Source organism: Montipora foliosa, chromosome 5 (assembly GCF_036669935.1).
Source record: "Montipora foliosa isolate CH-2021 chromosome 5, ASM3666993v2, whole genome shotgun sequence".
NCBI classification, from domain to species: domain Eukaryota; kingdom Metazoa; phylum Cnidaria; class Anthozoa; order Scleractinia; family Acroporidae; genus Montipora; species Montipora foliosa.
Window position 1 is genome coordinate 25,125,139 of NC_090873.1, and position 2,695 is coordinate 25,127,833.

The window sequence follows — 2,695 nt, forward strand, 5'->3', positions numbered from 1 at the left end:
CTTCGAATGAAATTTTTTTTAACTATAAGAGGTACCAAATTATGGCTTTTTTATTAGACAAAATTAAAAATTAGCTAATTGTCAAATGTCCCCAGTTATAATTCTTTGGCCCAATACCCTAAAAGATACCGCTAAGTCTCCCGCTGTGGACCTTTTGACGCTAAACACTTTAAGAGGTACGAAAACCGCCCTTTTTTTAATCCCTCAAAGGGTACGACAAGCACCCCCGTCCTTTTTATATGGGAGTCCACCCCACTCCGGTGATTGCTACAACCCAAGTACTTGCTCACACCAACGCCAAATGATATAATCAAATAAATTGGTGAGTGAAAAATGTTCCCTTTGAAGGATTTAGACCAGATCAACTTATGAGATCGAGAATATGCTTATCGCACGGATGGTCGACACAGGATCCATCTCAGTGATTAAAACTTGATCAACCTGTTAAAAGGTACAAGTAAGGGGTCAAAACGGCACTTATTATTCAGAATGCCAACCAAGTGCCATTTTCCGTTCTTTTTTTCAGACATTGACGAGTGCTCTGCTGGAAACAGCTGTGACCGAAAGGCTGTATGTGCGAATACTGAGGGATCCTATAATTGCACTTGTAAGGAAGGATATACAGGGAATGGAAGAAGAAACTGCCCAGGTAAACTGATGTGTGTGACCGACTTGAAATACAGAGGTTATAAAGCATAAGTATTTTTGAAAATTTAAACTGGTTTGAAACAATAAAATAATTTTTCCATTTTTTCAAACTCCCAAAAATTACACCACAAACATTTACACCAAGCACAGTACCACTTTCTGCTCCCATTTATTCATAAGAACGTTATTCGCCTATTTTTCCGCTGCCAAGTACGGCGACGTTGCTGGCAAACCGGCGCGTCTTCAAACAGCAATGCATGGAATTACCAACTGAAATATTCAAAAGTGTTATTCATTGTCTTTACTGAACGTTTCCTTATATTGTTTAAGATTATAAGAGTGGAAATAGCAAATAATTGATTTCTCCTGGCTCCTGGGGTTCGGGTGCAAGGGATCCTATATAAAAAGCCTAAGGGGGTGCCGTTGGAAATTTTGAAATAACTCCTAAGAGGTACCAAGATCATGTCTTGTGGGCTTCGAATGAAATTTCTTTCAACTATAAGAGGTACCAAATTAAGGTTTTTTAGAGAGACAAAATTAAAACTTAGCTAATTGTCAAATGTCCCCTGTCATAATTCTTTGGCCCAATACCCTAAAAGATACCGCTAAATCTCACGCTGTGGACCTTTTGAGGCTAAACACCTTAAGAGGTAACGAAAACCGCCCTTTTTTTAATACCTCAAAGGGTACGACGAGCCCCGGGTCCTTTTTATATGGGAGTCCACCCCACTCGGGTGACTTCTACAACCCAAGTACTTCATCCATTTACTCACACCAACGCCAAATGAAATAATCAAATAAATTGGTGAGTGAGAAATGTTCCCTTTCAAGGATTTAGACCGGATCAACTTGTGAGATCGAGAATATGCTTATCGCACGGAATGGTTGACACAGGATCCATCTGAGTGATTAAAACTTGATCAACCTGTTAAAAGGTACAAGTAAGGGGTCCAAACCGCACTTATTATTCAGAATGCTAACCAAGCCATTTTCCGTTCTCTTTTCAGACATTGACGAGGGCTCTGCTGGAAACAGCTGTGACCGACATGCTGTATGTGCGAATACTGATGGATCCTATAATTGCCCTTGCAAGGGGAAGGATACAGGGAATGGAAGAAAACTGCCCAGGTAAAATGATGTGTGTGACCGACTTGAAAGACAGAGGTTATAAAGCATAAGGATTTTTGAAAATTTAAACGGGTTTGAAAAAATAAAATAATTTTTCAAACTTTTCAAACCCCCAAAAAAATTACCACCACAACATGTACACCAAGCACAGTACCACACTGTCTGCTCCCATTTATCATAAGAAAAACGTTATTATCGCACTGATTTCTCGCTGCCCCGACCCTGCACAAAGGCTACCCCGGCTGAACGTGCTGCGCGAATAACCGAGGCGCGATCTTCAACACAGCAATGCATGGATGGTTACCAACTGAGAGTATTCAAAACTGTTAGAAGCGCATTGTACGTTTACTGAACACGTTCTCTACGATTGTTTAAGATTATAAGAGGGAGAGTGAGCAAAAATGAATTTCCTAGCCTCCGGCATCCATGGGGTTAGGGGGGAGGGATTCCTATATAAAAAGCCTACGGGGGGCCCGTTGGGGAAATTTTAAAGAAGAACTCCTAAGAGGTACCAAGATCATGTACTTGTGGGCTCCGAATGAAATTTCTTTCAACCTATAAGAACAAGGTACCAAATGTAAGGCTTTTTTATTAGACAAAATTAAAACTTAGCTAATTGTCAAATGTCCCCTGTCATATTCTTTGGCCCAATACCCTAAAAGATACCGCTAAATCTCCCGCTGTGGACCTTTTGAGCTGAACACCTTAAACGATGGGATACACGCAAACACCCGCCCTTTTTTTAATCCCTCAACGGGTACGACGAGCACACCCCCGTCCTTTTTATATGGAAGTCCACCCCACTCCGGTGATTGCTCCAACCCAAAGTACTTCATACATTTACTCAAGCCAAACCGTCCAAATGAAATAATCACATAAATTGTGTGAGGGAAAAACTGTTCCCTTTCAAGGATTTAGA

The 2,695-nt window shown here is 40.8% G+C and overlaps 1 protein-coding gene across 1 annotated transcript in view; it reads left to right on the forward strand.

Annotated features, from left to right (window-relative positions):
- The window catches only part of LOC138002506 (adhesion G protein-coupled receptor E2-like), a 21,941-nt gene extending 20,115 nt beyond the window's left edge, over positions 1–1,826 (forward strand). Inside the window, exons 9-10 of the mRNA XM_068848541.1 lie at positions 555–649; positions 1,656–1,826. Coding sequence (XP_068704642.1) covers positions 555–649; positions 1,656–1,826 — 266 coding nt within the window. The remainder of the gene's footprint in view (positions 1–554; positions 650–1,655) is intronic.
- Positions 1,827–2,695: the final 869 nt, after the last annotated feature.